Here is a 14,893-nt window from a genome sequence, read left to right as displayed (position 1 = left end):
TCAATAGAGGAAACCATAGATGACGAATTTGAAGGTTGATGACTGTGCTCTCGTGAAATTTAGCGGAGGTTAAAGTCTACTTCCCCTTCGGTGGGTGCGCCGTGAACGACTAACCGCCTCCGGACTGCAGGTTCACAGCAGAACGACTGCACCGTCCGGCACCCGGCATGAGACCGGGTCAACCAAGGTCGGGTCAATTNTCGTGTCGCATGCGCTGGCGGCGGCGGCGGCGACGTTGGTGTTGGTGTGGTGCATCCACTTTCGCGGTGGCCTCGCCTACGAAGCCACCGATAAGTCGCTTATTTTTAATGTATGAAAACACCCCAGGTCTTCCTTGCCATCATTCTTATATGTTTTCTGGTTGCCACTTTACGTAAAGATCAATAGATCATAGAGTACAAAAGAGTTGAATGAAAATATTCAGTGGAAATAAAAGAAAAAAAAACAGGCTCACTATCTCAGGATCAGGGCCCAAACTTAAAAGGGCCAATCTAACTAACTGTTTGCTAATTTTCTTTGTTCCTTTCCACTTTTGAAAGTTGCGGGTAGCTAATGTTGAGAAAGGGTCGGGACATAATTGTTTCCTTTGTTGAATTATCACATGTTAAACTTCTGCAAAAGTTACTGTAAGAAAGAGTATGCAAAAAGTATCGAAATAAAGAGATAAAAATTCGAAACAGGAGCAAACTGATTATGAGAGATGATTACACATACTGTTTTAGTATATTTGTTAAATATAAAAATATTTAAATACCGTTCTCTATCAACTTAAAATTTTAAAGTATAATCATTATTTCACATGGTATCAGAGTAGGAGTTTTAGTTCGAGTCATGCCAAGCTCCCAATATTATTAATTTTCTCCTATTTAATTTAAATCCACGTCATGAGCCTACAAAAAATCTCAAGCCCAGATCTCGTTAGCGGGAGAGTTAAATATAAAAAAATTTAAACATCAACCTCTATCAATTTATACTTCTAGAGTACAACGGTTGTTTCACAATATTTACGTATTTTCTTCTGTATTTTACTTCATATTTCAGATTCATCCGGTTGTAATGGTGATCGGATTTATCATCATGGGTGGAGAAGGTAAGTTCTCCAGATAGTTCTAGTTATGTCCCATGTTTGCATGTGGTTTCTATGAACCTAGCTAGCATAACTGTTTTTCTCAAGGAACTACTTTCAAAGCTGCACATACAGTGTTTAAAAACTACAAATATTTCTTATGTGCGAGCTTAAGATTGGAAAGGCCTAAACAGGTATTGCTTTGGCACATCTAAAGTAGCTAACACCAGTAAATGAATTTGCAGCAATAATGAGCTATAGATCTCTTCCTTTGAGTAAAGATGCAAGGAAGAGGATCCATTTGATTCTCCATGCAATCGCTCTCGCACTTGGCGCGTTCGGCATCCATGCCGCCTTCAAGTTTCACAACGAGAGCGGGATCGACAACCTCTACAGCTTGCACTCGTGGGTCGGACTGGGCACAATCAGTTTATATGGTTTGCAGGTGACTAGAAACTTTTATCTGAAATCTTCTTGACAGGCCGAGCTTCCAAAAGCCAGTTTCTGCTTTAGCTCTAACTGGAAGCTATGAACTTCCTAATTTTGAGCAATATAAGTATGATATAGTTTATACTAAGTTCTGTTGTCTCTTTACTTCGTGCAGTGGATTATTGGGTTCTTCACCTTCTTCTACCCAGGTGCTGCAGATACCCTAAAACGATCTGCTATCCGCTGGCACGCGTTGTTTGGGATCTTCGTATTCATACTTGCGGTAGGCAACGCACAATTAGGGTTCTTGGAGAAGCTCACCTTCCTCGAGAGGACGGGGTTCGACAAGTACGGCTCGGAAGCGCTCCTGGTCAATTTCACTGCCCTCGTCGTCATACTGTTGGGAGCCTCTGTCGTGATATCTACCCTCGCTCCAAGCAACATAGAAGAGACCAAGAAAAGTTCTGTAATCTAAATGAGTTACCTGTCACTTAAGTTTCTGTACAGGTTATGAGAACATTATGCTTATGGTTCTGCCGCTCCCCGTCTGCGTAACATGTATTGTGAATGACAATGGTAGCTTGAACAGAAATCACTTTCATTTTGTTGAAACAATTTCCTATTTAATCACAAACAATTAAAGAGAACAGAATTCACATAAAGTGCAAACCAAGATACTCTGCTTTTTACAATAAATAAATAAATAAATTCCTCTTGATACTGTTGATGCGGACTCCGCCAAATTCTGTTTGTATTTGGTTCTAAGTAGAGAATAAATATAATGATATGCTTACACCATGACTAAAATCATAATCCGAGACTATTTCGGAACATACTAGTTTGGGGCAAGATAAGGTTTTAGTACTTCTCAAATATTGCGTGCTGTCTCACAAGATTCAGAAAGTGACCCAAAACAGCATATCCAAACCTAAAAACTCGGAATAATTATGTAAAACTGTTTATCTAAATGATGTAACATATTTACAAGCATATTTCTGCTTCCACAGCAAAACTGCTGTATCATAGGATTCATAGCCAATCTTTTCCTTTATTTAAAGGCAAATTTAGTGCGCTTAAATGCACCAACAGATGGACTTCTCTCTCTTGTCACTTAAAGCTAACAACGCACCCTCTACTGGGCATAGAACAGCATCTTCTTTAAAAACAAATAACAAAGCACAAAAAGAAAAGAGTCACTAAATTTCCCCTCTATTTTTTCGCCAAATAAATTCAATGGATCTATAGATAGTAAGCAAACCAAGATCACTTCGCACACAATAATGATTTAACAGGGCACACTACAGTTTTCCATGCCAGCACTTCCCTTACACTACATCCATAGTCACATGGAGTTACATAAAGAAGACACAACACGACAAAACCAGTTTTTCTTGCACATAGAATATAACTAGATGAAAAGTCAAATCAGGAAATATTTCAGCTCACAAACTAGAAGAAAAAACTTAAATAAGCCATGCACCAGAAGCTTAAGCATTTAGTAGATTTGAGCAATTTACCATCCGGGATGTCAATTGGGAACAGGTGCAATATGTAGATAATTTAAATAATCGGGCCCAACATTACGCAAACCGCAATCTTCCATAGTTTCTGCATGGGCCGTCAGCATCAGTAACAGTACCCAGAACAGAGTATGCAAGTTGATGGGCAATGGAATTCTTGTACCAAGCCAAAACCACACAATATTTCATTTTGTAAGATCCACATCAGATGTCAGAAGAGTTATCTTCTTGACAAGAAATAAGCCCTGAGACAAAGTAACAGATGGAAATTGTCAAATAGATACCTAGCAATATCAATAGTTCTTTAAATTAAGAATAAGACTGCAAAAAAAAAAAAAAAATTCAATTATTATGCAGAAAATGTGCTAATTGATCTGATTTTCAACTCTAGGAAGGCTCAGTAATAACGAAATACAACAATACAAGGCATGGTATGCGCGAAGCATGCACATTAGTTTCTACATCATAGTTTCTACATCATAAATACTGATAGGATACACTCAAGAATTTTGAGTTCAGGAGATTTTGAAGGAACACTTACAAAATTAGCACATATATACAGGAAAGACATCTTATGGGTTGCATTCACCAATACTCTAGATGCAGCAACATATTAGCCTCGATCATCTGCAGTAAATTGCCTGGTCTATCTGTGGAGGAATCTGCTTTATCTCAGTACCAAGCTCTTGCTCTATCCTATACCTGTTAATAAAGTCTCCGAGTTATTATTAGAAAGACATCAAATTAAAGAACAGAACATAGAAGGTGAAAGAAATAATGAAAAGCTTACAAATTAAAACGGTCCTCATATGTGATCAAGTTGACCGCCAAACCAAGGTGGCCGAATCTACCTGAACGACCAACCTGATATATACCAAACAGATACAGTTCTTTTTAGTTTCAATACAAAGCAAGCTACTTCAGGTCCAGAATAACCAAGTATAATTGAAGTGCATAGACTAGTGTTCCGCATGATAAATGATCTACCAAACTTCCAAATTCACTGACCAATAATGAATTATCATCTAATACATACCCTGTGCAGATACGTTTCTGCGTTCCTGGGGAAATCAAAGTTGATAACAACATTAACAGCTTGAATATCGATGCCTCTTGTGAAGAGATCTGACAAAAGAAACATGTGATATATTTTTCATTTGATAATCCAATTTCAGAGCTGTAAATGGCTTGTACGCTCCCCAAATAATAAGAAACAACAATTTGTGCATCCAAATGAGGAAAAAGATATCAAGAAAATCAATTAAGAAAGTACTTAATCTAGACTTATAACTTGCTGCTAACCAACAATCAAAAAATAAATAATCAAAGCTAAGGCTTCCTACAACAACACCAACTTCATTAAACCTATGACTCTCAAAAGGGTAACCATATATAGAGTCAAGGGACTCTACTAGTGAGATCTCAACATCCATAAGAATAAATTTAAGAATAACCAAGAAATGCAATAAAGAAACGCTAGCTAATCAATCAATAGTCCACATAACACAAATGAACACAATCAAACCATACAACAAGCGGCATGATGCAGATATTTTTATAAGAAACACGTCAGCAAACTCTTAGCCATAAACTAGAAGTTGGCATAGTCAGAAAGTGAGATCTGTACCTGTACAAACAAGATTTCTACAGGCACCATTACGGAAGTCATGGAAAACTCGATTCCGGTGGTCCTGCAACATCTTAGCATGGATGTAGAAACAAGAGTAACCCAACTCTGTAATTTTCTTTGCTAAGAGTTCCACTCGATTAACTGAATTGCAGAATATAATAGACTGGTTTATTTGGAGCTACAAATAAAAAACATGAATCCATCATATTCAGATAAAAGATGAATGCCACTTAAAAGATAATCACAACATCAATTAATGCTGACCTTTGAGAAAAGAGTGTTGAGACAGTGAACTTTTTGCCTTTCTTCCACGAAAGCATAAAATTGTGTTATACCTTTTAAAGTAAGTTCATCCATAAGATTAATTATATATGGTTTTGGTAAATAGTTGTCCTTAAAATCTTTAACAGTAACAGGAAATGTTGCTGAAAACATCAATATCTGACGATTTGAAGGGAGAAAACGGATCAACTGCTCAACTGAAGGTTGAAACTCTGGAGTCAGCAGCTTGTCAGCCTGTAACAACAAAAGCCAAGGTAAAATAAGTTCCCAGAAATTGCAAGTCTCATGTATATTGCGCAGCTTTTGTTGATCAACTAGCGTGATGCATACTTGGGTTTCCACCAGTATGCCACTTCAGTCAGCTTGCATCCATTGGAATGAGAATTTAAAAAGTGCCACACCAAACAGTACAAACCATGCTGCATGCCAGAAACTACTAACAACTAAATCATTGGTTGAAAGCACTGCCAGTGCAAATGTTCATATGTTTTTTTTTGGTCTTCACATAATGGCCGCTTAAATACACAGTGCCATCAAAAGAAAACCCACCTTGATGACAAAGAGTTTTCCAACTTCTCAAATATACAATGAAACTCAGGGATTAATTATGTGATCTAAGTTTCCTACCATAAATGTAATAGCTAAAAAGTAATGAAAATCTCACACTCTCAAAAGAAACAACACTAAATTATCATGGACAAAATTCCTCATTTCATTCAAATAAAGTAAGTTTTGTACAAATGACGAAATTATTTATATGAAAGAATTCATAAAATTCATAACATCATTTCTTTAGTAATATCCAACGTACAACATGCTATAACATATAAACTTTGGCAAATGAAATACCTCATCCATAATGAGCATTGAACAATCCTTCAGAATGCAAACTCCTTTTCTTGCAAGATCAAGTATGCGGCCTGGGGTTCCAACTAGTAAATGGACAGGCTGATACAGGCGCATAATATCGTCTTTCAAACTAGTTCCTCCTGTAGTAACCATTATTTGAATCTTCAAGTGTTTTCCAAGTTCCTTACAAACTTGCGATGTCTGAAGAGCTAATTCTCGTGTGGGGACCAGAATAACAACTGAAACATCACATATACTATGTAAGTACATAAACGAGCCATAAGTTAGAATGATAAAGTGCTCAGGCACATATCGCGCAGGAAGAGTAATGTTAATCATTAAATTTGGGTGGGAAACAAATCATATAGAAGGAAAGGGAGACATTTAAGCACAGACACATAGCTGATTTACACTGAAAGTATCTTTATTTTATGCTTATGGAAGGCGACCGAACCTTGGATGACATTATTATCTTGATCGATTTTTTCCAGAGCAGGAATACAGAAAGCAGCTGTCTTTCCAGTGCCATTTTTAGCTCTGGCAAGGATATCACTGCCAGTAAGTGCAATGGGAATGCTCTCTTCCTGAATAGGGGATGGCCTTTCAAATCCTTTTTCATAGATTCCCATAAGTAGTTCCCTCTTCAAAAAATAATCTTCAAATTCATTTCCTTTAGTTGCAGTGACATCCTGAGAAAGGAGGAAAATAATTATCAATGTATAATAGCACATATATAATGGAGTGATATTTCACCATGTAAACATTGAATCTAATACCAAATATCTAAGCACCAAACCCTATTGACAAGTCTAAAACATGAAAACATAATTCATTTTACAAAAGATCATCAGGTCATGATCTCTTGACATGTCAGTCCTATTAAGTAAGATAGGATTGATCCAAACATATTAGCTCGAACCAAAGAACAAGCATAAAATACCATCCTCATAAAGAAAAACATTTTTTTTAGATAGAAAAGGAACCTGCTTATATGGAAGAAAACCACAGAAAATATTGAATGTAATTGCATGCAAATAGTAAAAGTCCTTCCGCATAAAGTCCCGACCAAAGATTTGTATATCTCTAGTTCAAGAAAGTAAAATTGTGATGCATCAACTAGTATCATTTCTCACTATAAGCAAGAAAGAATTAGAGCATATACCTCAGTCTTGTAACGTGTGTCTTGTGGCGGTATCCTCAATTGTGCCTTCCAATCTTGAGAGCTGATATCATCGGGAAAAAACAAAAAAAAACTTTTCTCTTTAAAAGTATGAAATAGCAAACATTTATCAATACAACATGATCATTACAAACAGAGAACGGAAAATTTTGTTCGTAGATAATGGACAGCCTTAGATTTATAATCTCAGTTCAAACTGGTTACCGCAAATGGACCTTCTCAACTTCAGTACATGAAGATACACACGTATTAATAAAAATATATATCAACACGTTATTCAGGTAGTTATGTATGAATTCCAGACCATGGAACAGATCCTACGAACTTATAAGAATCAACCTTTCAGGTGTAAACCAACTCAACAAAGCAATACAAAATAAAACAGACAGAACAAAAGAGGTCCATATCAGCGATCACGGAGAGATAAACTACCACTAGGCCAGATGATCTGTCAGATGAAGTACCCAAGATAGTAGAAGTATATTTACTATCTAAATTAGTCCATGCGAATAGATTCCTCAATTCCTCTAGATTAGACGAATGTGCTTCAAAAATGTAAATTTATTAAAAATGTAACAATGAAATAAGACATCAACTAAACAAGCTGATAAGATGTTACAAATAATCTTCAAGAATGATCTACAGATGATAACACCTAATATATGTATAAGAAGGTTAAGCAAATCAAAAATAAGATGAAGTAAGACTATTACAGTTCAAGGGTGATTCAAAACCTATCACAAACTAGATTAAATAATAGATACCCAGTAAGTAGCAGGTACAAAGGACATAGCTTAGCATTTCATATTTATATACATGTTCATAGGAGCTCAATCATCGCCCAGTTAAAAAGATACGAAGTAAAAGTCATCTAATGAATTATCAGTGTTCTGTATACACAATATATAAATATGCCATTATAGGAAAGGACTTTTGGCTGGTAAAAACAGTAAAGCAAGAATGGTGCAAAAAATGTTAACAAATTTTTCTATAAGTATCAGCATAAAACCACACTAAAACAAAGAAATGCATTCTCTTTCTCAAAGAAATGCATAACCTAAGAAACACTATAGATATAAAAACACATTTTAAAATAATATACAACAAATTAAACCTTGAGTCGATTCCATCAGGTTGAACTGCTTTGGCTACTTCGCTAGGTCCCGAATCGCTTCCCATCTGATTCCTATTTGACACATAATTTCTCGGAACGTACTGCTGCTGCTGACTCTGCGCATAATTCCTCGGCACATACTGCTGCTGCGGATGGGGGTTTCTCGCGTAGTAATTAGGGTTTCCGCCCGTGTTACCCCCACCTGCGTTCCCGTATCCAGGAGGATATCTACCTCGGGGATTCATCAGAAGCAAGACTCAGAGATCAAAGATCTAGGGTTAGATTCGGGCAACTCTACGCTGATCGGGGAATAACTCGAGCCCCAACCCGAAGAAGAGAAGCGGCGGTGCAAGCGATCTGAGGCGGATCGAGGGTTTGGGAGCAAGAGCAGATTATAGAACGCCATTAGAGAAGGGGGAAGGATCGAACACGGGAGAGAGAAAGGGGAGAGAGATAGAGAGGGTTCTCATACCTGGGACGAGGGAGAGGGTTTTCTTCGTGGAGACTCCGCGTGCGAACTAGGTCACCACTCACAAATGAAAGGGAGACCAAAAAAAAATAAAAGAAGAGGGTAAATGACGAAAAAGCCCTCGGCAATTTCGTATCGAGGAGTGATGCATTTATAGGCGAACTCGTCGTGCGGTTGGTGAATCGAAGTGGGGCCCGCAGCTGGCCTAGGATATGTCGGCTTAAAGATACTATTATCGCCTGGAATATTGGTCTACCACGTCATCCGCGAAGACCAGGTAGAAAAAATGGTCTTCAGCTGGTCCATAGACCGGGAATAATTATTGCGTGCACCGTGCTCGACTACAGATTGAAGGAAATTTTCATTTTTTTTTTCTTAATTTTTATATTCTTTTTAAAGTTATACATATATTTTTATTTGCAGAAATACTATTGCAGGAATACTACGGCACCGATCTGATTTGATATAAATATAATTTTCGCAAACCCATAGAAAAGTTACAGAAATATATTCCTATGTGTTCTTTCTTTTTTTACCTACATTACTTTCCCAGTTATTACAGTAATAATATAAATCATTGATAATACTTTGTAACATAATTACATCGTTGAACAAAATCGCAACAGTAATAGGTAACCTGATACCCAAGATCTCCAGTTTTTGGTCCTCCTTTAGGTTTAGAATCCATGAAAGGAAAAAAAGACGAAAAACAAAAACAAGAGACATTTATTACATTTTTTTTCCAAGCATCTAAATATCCAAATACAGATACCAGTCCCTCACATTAACCTCAACAGAATTTGCGATACATGATGTTTTTAAAATTATTTGGTAATCAACAGAATACTACAACCGAGTCCACATAAAAAGGAAATTACAGAAAAAAAAGGTACTCAAGAAGACCTGGTTGTTTTGCATAAAATCCACCCCTCGTGGAATTTTGCGACTTTGGCGCATCTTTTGCTGTTTTCAAAGTTCTGGACTCAAATATTGTTGCATGGACTGAATGTCCATGGTTGAAACTCTAGTGCGCCATGCAAACTCTTTTATTGATCAAAGCAGATTTTAGCCCAAAGTTGCAGAAGCTGAAAAAGGTGGACCATAAATGCAAAATTGGAAAGAAAAAAAAAATACATAGATTCTTTGTGCAAAAACCTCATAAGAACAACGAATTCATCCTGAAGCCTTCCCAGCACCGACAGTCTCCTGCAGCGGCGCATCTGCACTATTTCCATCATTCTCCTCCTTAATCTCTGTCTCAACTTTCCTCTTCAGCTCATTCAGATCTACCGCAGCAGCAATTTCTTCTCTAATCTCCTTGTCCAATTGCTCTATCTTTTCCTTATTCAAACCACTAGAAATCTCTGCCTTTAACTCATCTATTTTCCCTCTCAAGCCTATCATATCAATCACTTTCTCTATTTCACTCTTTATCACTTCATCCGCCTTCTTTAATTTCTTCTCCAACACCGGCGGGGCTGTGGGCACTTTCTTCTTAGTCAAACCGACCACCTCGAGATTCATCGATTTTAGCATCTCTTCTAACTCTTTCTTAACCTTTTCGACCTCCTTTATCTCCTCCTCTTCTAATTTCTCTCCCTTTGCTACTTGTTCCCGTGCTTTTCTCAATATTTCTATCTTGTCCTTCACCTGCTCTTGGAGCTTCTCATTAAGCTCTTTCTTCAGCTTCTCTCCCTTCAGTCTCAGTTCTTGTAGCTTAGATACTTCTGATAACATTTCGAGCTTCTGCTTTAATGCCATGTATGATCCAGGGCGAGATAGGTTATGTTTGAACTCCTGCATAAGCCTATCCACTTTTTCCTTGAGCACAGGACCTAGGGTTTGGTCAGGAGAGTTACCAGATTTGGATAACTCCATCTTAAGGGCTTCTAGCTTCTCCTGCAAGCCCATGGAGATGAAGGCATTCGTCATTTCCTTGTCTACTTCTTGCCTCAGCTTCTCTACAGCCTCATCAGAGATGGTCGGAGCCGGGCTTTTGCCTTTGGCTTCTAGGGCAGCTTTTTTGATATTTTCAATTTCGGCCTCAATGTCAGCTGTTGCTTGAGAAAGATCGGTTTCTTTCTTCTTCATGTTGCGTTTCTTCTCAGGATCCACCGGTTGACCTTCCACGAAGCCCCCGAGAATTCGGAATTTTTTATGCCGATGGCCAAGTAAAGTATCTACATCCATTATTGAGAGCTCCTGACAGCCAAATAGAAGGAATTTTAATGCCAGAATAGGAGATGTACCATCCAGATTTACTCGATATTAGCGATATGGGAACATCAAGCTATTTTATAAACATCAGGATCAAGTAACCAAGATTATTTTTGGGTTCTTATAACAGCGTCTTTTGTAAGAGTTTGAAGTTACAAAAATGTAAAGCTGCAACCATTTCATGTTTGTGGTGCTTTGCTGTTAAATAGAAAAGTTATTACTGCAACTATATCTTCTGTTTTTGAAACCAAAGCAAATTGATGCCCGACATCTTACTGAGAAATATAGAACAAAATAAGCCAGAGATTACAATGATAGACCTTCGTAAAGGATTCAACACTTTTTATAGTCAATAAAAAACTGATTTGAAAGCATCTAATTGCAAGTCCAAGACGAACATTATTCATAATTAAAATCCACACCACGTGCAAAGAAAAACCGTTGCTGCTATGGTAACTGAAATTATTAAACCTCTTGCTTGAAACATTTGACATAGTGGTCTGCTTGAGAAAGGATTTTGGTAGAGTCGTCTACTCTCGGAAAGGAAAGGAGAAGAAAATTAATTGTAAATAAAAGGGTGAAGAAAATAGACGGTAAGAAACTATGCTTTCTCCAAGAATGACCGAATCAATTTTTTCCACTATAAGTAACTTGTAAAACAAGATATACCTCCATGGCCTTTGTAACCATAAGCTTTATCTGCTGAGAAGTCCAAGCTGGATCAGTGTGTGCACCACCTAGAGGTTCCTGAAAATTTTAAGATCATATGTGAACATAACTCACTCTGATAATAACTCAGCAGAACAAATCTTGAACTAGACTAACACTTTCAATGAGAAAGTTCACTTAAATAGCACAGTAATATCTAGCTTTTATACCATTCAAAAAGTATATCAAAGGGTTTCAGGGAAAGATAAAGAAACAAATACAAATATAATCACGAGTTCATGACATCCCAAGCAGCAACAGATGGACAAAGGAACTGAATGAGAAATGAGATCATTCCACTATTTTTTCTGCCCCATTCAAGAGTTAGAAGTCAAGGAGGAGCCTCTTTCTTAGCTTTGTAAGATAGCACTAACCAGATTATAGTTGACCATCACAATTTTGACATAATCCTGAGGATTATTTCACTGGAAATTTCACGTGTGCAAAAGCTCAGAACACAGCAGAGACAACAGACATGCAAAACACACAAGGCAAAAAAAAGTATAATAATGTTTAAATCTTACAGGGATAATTCCATCAGCAATCTGGAGTTTACACAACTCGCCGGCCGTGATTCGTAGCTTCTCGGCTGCCTGAAAAAGTTATTATGGAAAAGATAAAGTAAAACAGAGTTATATCCTGCAACCCATTATAAAGATCAAACAGAATGTGCACCTTCGGAGCTGCTGAAGAGGACTTCCACAAGATTGCAGCACATGCTTCTGGACTGCACAGGACGAAGGATGGCAATAGAAAAATTTTGAGAGTACTCTATAAAAAAAAAAAAAAAAAGTGTAGTGTAGAAGAAAAGCTTCACTTGGCCTTTAAAGGAACAAAACAAACAACACAAGCAATACCCAGAGTGATACTATCAGGCATCCGCAAGGACCAGTAAAGGCGGTAAAATTTTGAAAGCATATGTGGTGACGGCTAAATTGACTACTATAACAGAGTAATCGGAATCTATGACTCTAAGGTCAAACAATAAACACTGTCTCTGTGCACATGAAACAACAAAGACAGCATAAGGTTACTCAGTTTATGCCCCATCCTCCACTATAAAGTTAATAGAATAAGAAAATGAGAAAATTAACACAGTTATATTTCACAGCATATAACCCACACTGCTAGTAGTTTCTGTACTAGTTTATATAGCAGTTTCCACTAGAACATCAAGATTCCTCAAGTTATACATGAATATTAACTTCGTGATACATAAGAATGTTCAAATGTTCAATCACCTGGCAACATAAAAGACAGCATTCTCCAACATATATATCTTATTCGCACAGCCGATAGCAAGAGCTCCACCAGATCCACCTTCACCAATAACAACAGTTACAATTGGAACTTTCAGGCCAAACATAGCCCTTAGGTTATGAGCTATCGCTTCCCCCTGCATTCATTAAACGAAGAAAATGCACTTTCACTGATAATTATCTATCATAGAAACTTAAGGTAATCTCGATAATCAAAATGTAGGCTAAATTAGTGCAACACCTGACCAAGTTCCTCAGATTTAAGATCAGCATATGCGCCAGGCGTGTCGATAAACGTGATAATAGGAAATCCATGGTGATCAGCATACTTCATCATACGCAAGGCCTTCCGATAGCTTTGCAGCAAAAGGTTATATTAGTTAGCTTTGACTATACAAAAACAACAAACAAAAAACCAAAACCCAGGAGAAGAGAAATAATTTGGTAAGAGAATGTCAAAAGCTCAAAAATTGCCATCTCAAGGTAACATCATGAACCAAATCAAATGGATCCAACATACAAAAATACTTCCATTTTATTTCTCCGAGATTCTTAGTCTACAGAGAGAAGATGATAACTCGTTCTGGTAATTGCAATCGAGTGAAGTTCAAATATAGAAATTTTACAGTAACTAAACTATGATCCATTACCCATGTGGTGTAGGCATTCCAAAATTACGCTGAATATTTTCCTTTGTGTTCCTGCCTTTCTGATGACCAATAAACATGTAACTCTTGCCATCTATACTTCCGATACCCGTTACCATAGCAGGGTCATCATAGCCTGCACGGTCTCCATGTAGCTCCACCCACTAAAGGAAAAAATAATGGAAAATATCGATCACAAGGAGAAAACTGCAAGCAAATAGATCATTAACATTAAAAAAAAGAGAGGGTAAAACCTTTTCAGTGATGTTTAAGACATGATCAAGAAATGTTGGCCTGTTGGGGTGACGAGCGATATTCAGTCGTTGGATAGGAGTTAGATGCGTATATAAGTCCTTCAGAGCCTGTGTGAATTAATTAAAACTGACAACATTAGAAAGGATCCTCTTAATTTGGGGTCTCATTCAACTAAGGGGATTCTTTTTCTTCTAATATGATGACAAAAATGTAAAAAGACAAAGTCAATAATTTTGAGGCAAACCTGCTGGTACTTGTTTTCCAACATATTGATTTGATCGCTGAAGTCCAAACCGGTTTCATCGGCCATTTTGCGCACCTGATAATTTAAAAGGATATAAATAAGTACGATCATTAAAAACAACCTGCAGCCTCTAGATTACAGAAGCAAAAGCCAAATTCGATAAGAACAACAGAAGTATCAAAAGACAGGCACATGCAAGATGCTCAAAGTAAAACGAAAAATGATAAACTAAAAACAGCAGCCGAAAATAAACTCACATCCATGATCTTCTTTTCCAGATCAACCAATGGCTTCTCAAAAGCAAGAGTGACAGGCTTTGGTTTCTCCGTAAGAGGCTTAAAATGAGATAGGTAGCTCAAATGCCCACTTTTCAAGTTTGGATCAATGTCATCAGGCCAGGGATAGTCATGCTTTTGTGCCTTTTTAATCCTCGCAAAAATTTGAACGCCATTTCCATTTCTAGCACTAGACCGTCCCAAAGGCTTGAAGAGAACCCCTACAGTTCCACTAAACGGACTTCTTCGCAGATCAGCACCAAAGAAATCATTTCTTAAACGAATTTGTGATCCAGAGACATAACTGCAACTTTCTCCACCACCAATCACAGGTGAATAGGGTAAAGAATTCATCTCTAAAATCCTCGGTATCAAAAACAATTAATTGGCCCTTTGTTGACGCATTCCTGTATCGACAAAATTTCAAAGGAAAAAAAAAATAAAATAGAAAATGAGAAGGATAAGATAAACATCTCACACAGAGCTACACAAAGCAATCCTTAAGAGTTTTTAGGATAAACTGCAAATTTCATTTACTTAAGAAGCTATGTAATGATTTTTTGGATTTTTTGGATTTTTTGGTCAATTAAACGGTGAAAACAGTTTAATCACTTAATTCCACAATTCAAAAACACGAATATCATGAAAGATTAATGGATAATATGAGTAAGACAAAATTGAAATTCCTACTAAAAATTCTATGGAAATTAAGTTCTCATTACAGATAGTTTCTCTAATAAACTCAGATT

General features: G+C 37.1%; 3 protein-coding genes across 4 annotated transcripts; 1 reads left to right on the top strand and 2 right to left on the bottom strand.

Moving 5' to 3' along the window:
• LOC109729065 (ascorbate-specific transmembrane electron transporter 1-like) lies at positions 207-2,129 on the top strand. The gene is made up of 4 exons (XM_020259709.1): positions 207-310; positions 1,042-1,090; positions 1,312-1,511; positions 1,671-2,129. The coding sequence occupies exons 2-4, from the start codon at positions 1,057-1,059 to the stop codon at positions 1,968-1,970; spliced, it is 534 nt and encodes a 177-aa protein (XP_020115298.1). The 5' UTR covers positions 207-310; positions 1,042-1,056; the 3' UTR covers positions 1,971-2,129.
• On the bottom strand, positions 2,697-8,656 carry LOC109729064 (DEAD-box ATP-dependent RNA helicase 8-like). Of its 2 annotated transcripts, XM_020259707.1 has the most exons (11): positions 8,543-8,656; positions 8,071-8,427; positions 6,939-6,999; positions 6,231-6,465; positions 5,777-6,015; positions 4,910-5,161; positions 4,643-4,823; positions 4,052-4,140; positions 3,806-3,879; positions 3,557-3,717; positions 2,697-3,260 (listed from the first exon to the last, which is right to left on the bottom strand). In XM_020259707.1, the coding sequence occupies exons 2-10, from the start codon at positions 8,313-8,315 to the stop codon at positions 3,639-3,641; spliced, it is 1,455 nt and encodes a 484-aa protein (XP_020115296.1). In that variant the 5' UTR covers positions 8,316-8,427; positions 8,543-8,656; the 3' UTR covers positions 2,697-3,260; positions 3,557-3,638. The 2 variants fall into 2 exon arrangements, with proteins under 2 accessions (XP_020115296.1, XP_020115297.1); XM_020259708.1 differs by lacking the exon at positions 8,543-8,656 and having other exon boundaries at positions 8,071-8,534.
• On the bottom strand, positions 9,245-14,528 carry LOC109703471 (acetyl-coenzyme A carboxylase carboxyl transferase subunit alpha, chloroplastic-like). The gene is made up of 10 exons (XM_020224067.1): positions 14,127-14,528; positions 13,870-13,944; positions 13,625-13,732; positions 13,374-13,534; positions 12,965-13,079; positions 12,706-12,860; positions 12,140-12,191; positions 11,989-12,057; positions 11,426-11,503; positions 9,245-10,741 (listed from the first exon to the last, which is right to left on the bottom strand). The coding sequence occupies exons 1-10, from the start codon at positions 14,496-14,498 to the stop codon at positions 9,713-9,715; spliced, it is 2,214 nt and encodes a 737-aa protein (XP_020079656.1). The 5' UTR covers positions 14,499-14,528; the 3' UTR covers positions 9,245-9,712.

Source organism: Ananas comosus, linkage group 25 (genome assembly GCF_001540865.1).
Source record: "Ananas comosus cultivar F153 linkage group 25, ASM154086v1, whole genome shotgun sequence".
Lineage (NCBI taxonomy): Eukaryota > Viridiplantae > Streptophyta > Magnoliopsida > Poales > Bromeliaceae > Ananas > Ananas comosus.
Note: the sequence above shows the minus strand (reverse complement) of the source record. Positions and strands in the feature narration are given on the sequence as shown.